We start from the raw sequence: 1,569 nt of genomic DNA, 5'->3' as shown, positions 1-1,569 counted from the left end.
CAAAGCCGATGTGGAGAAGTCTCTCCTCCCCAAAAAGGAAATCAAGATGTATATTGGGCTCAGCAAGATGCAGAGAGAATGGTAAATATTAGTAGTACTAATGTATGTCTGAAATGTGTGTTTCACGGTTGATTTACCAGGCATTTTATATATATATATATATATATATATATATGTCAAAGTATCAGAATCAACAGACAAATAATGAGCTGTTATTATTTCCCTTTAGGTACACCAAGATTTTGATGAAGGACATTGACATTCTGAACTCTGCTGGGAAGATGGACAAAATGCGTCTGTTGAACGTGCTGATGCAGCTCAGGAAATGCTGCAATCACCCCTACTTGTTTGATGGAGCGGAGCCTGGTCCCCCCTACACCACTGACCTCCACCTGGTGGTCAACAGCGGAAAGATGGTGGTACTGGACAAGCTGTTGCCGAAGCTGAAAGAACAAGGTGACTACCATACTGCAAGACATGCTACACAGGGGAAAATGTTAAAATGTCTTGACATGTTGCTTTTAACATGCCTCTTTTTATTCCTGCAGGTTCCCGTGTGCTGATCTTCAGTCAGATGACCAGGGTGCTGGACATTCTGGAGGATTACTGTATGTGGCGTAACTATGGTTACTGTCGTCTGGATGGACAGACTCCTCATGAGGAGCGACAGGTATGACAATGATTTCGCATGATATGCTCCCTTAACACAGTGCTTGCATGCATAAGTGTTTTAAAAACAAGACTTTCTTGTTGCACAACACAAGTTACAGACAGCCATAAATATGAATTGGCCTTCCATCATGACGGAACAGCTTGGTAATAAATAAGCACAAACGAATGAGATGAATTGATAAAGTCTATAACATTCTCCTCATCTCCTCAGATCTCCATCAATGCCTTCAATGAGCCCAACAGCTCAAAGTTTCTGTTCATGCTGAGCACCAGAGCAGGAGGTCTTGGTATCAATCTGGCCACTGCTGATGTCGTCATCATCTACGACTCGGACTGGAATCCTCAAGTGGATCTTCAGGCTATGGTCACTATGCACACTGACCTTTTTTCTATAAGTCTATTCTATGTTGTTGCTTTGATGCTTGCACTCGTGTAGCATATTGCTTTTCTCCCTTTGCCAGAACTGATTAAAAAGTCCTTCTCTCCAAAAGCAGCATCAGATCTTCTCTGGAATGGAGTGGTAATTCATTTTCATTGGATTTTCTTTGTTCAGGATCGTGCCCACAGGATTGGTCAAAAGAAACAGGTGCGCGTGTTCCGTTTTATCACAGACAATACAGTGGAGGAAAGAATTGTGGAACGTGCAGAAATGAAGCTCCGCTTAGACTCTATTGTCATTCAACAAGGTAAGACGTGAAACAAACGGAAGCTACAGTACTTCTAAATATTTGTAAAAAATAATGTAAATAAATAATTAAAAAAATAGATATAATTATAATGTTTTAAAATATATCATTAAGATTTTATAAAATTATTATTCACTATATCTAAATCTATGTGTCTATATATATATATATATATATATATATAGACAGATTTATATGTGTGTGCGTATAT

The 1,569-nt window shown here is 39.0% G+C and overlaps 1 protein-coding gene across 1 annotated transcript in view; it reads left to right on the top strand.

Annotated features, from left to right (window-relative positions):
• LOC107703846 (SWI/SNF-related matrix-associated actin-dependent regulator of chromatin subfamily A member 5) overlaps positions 1-1,569 on the top strand; it is a 13,305-nt gene that overhangs the window by 6,394 nt on the left and 5,342 nt on the right. The window contains exons 11-15 of the mRNA XM_016506614.1: positions 11-81; positions 230-456; positions 549-670; positions 884-1,036; positions 1,226-1,358. Coding sequence (XP_016362100.1) covers positions 11-81; positions 230-456; positions 549-670; positions 884-1,036; positions 1,226-1,358 — 706 coding nt within the window. The remainder of the gene's footprint in view (positions 1-10; positions 82-229; positions 457-548; positions 671-883; positions 1,037-1,225; positions 1,359-1,569) is intronic.

Source organism: Sinocyclocheilus anshuiensis, unplaced genomic scaffold (genome assembly GCF_001515605.1).
Source record: "Sinocyclocheilus anshuiensis isolate Anshui unplaced genomic scaffold, SAMN03320099.WGS_v1.1 scaffold274, whole genome shotgun sequence".
Lineage (NCBI taxonomy): Eukaryota > Metazoa > Chordata > Actinopteri > Cypriniformes > Cyprinidae > Sinocyclocheilus > Sinocyclocheilus anshuiensis.
Note: the sequence above shows the minus strand (reverse complement) of the source record. Positions and strands in the feature narration are given on the sequence as shown.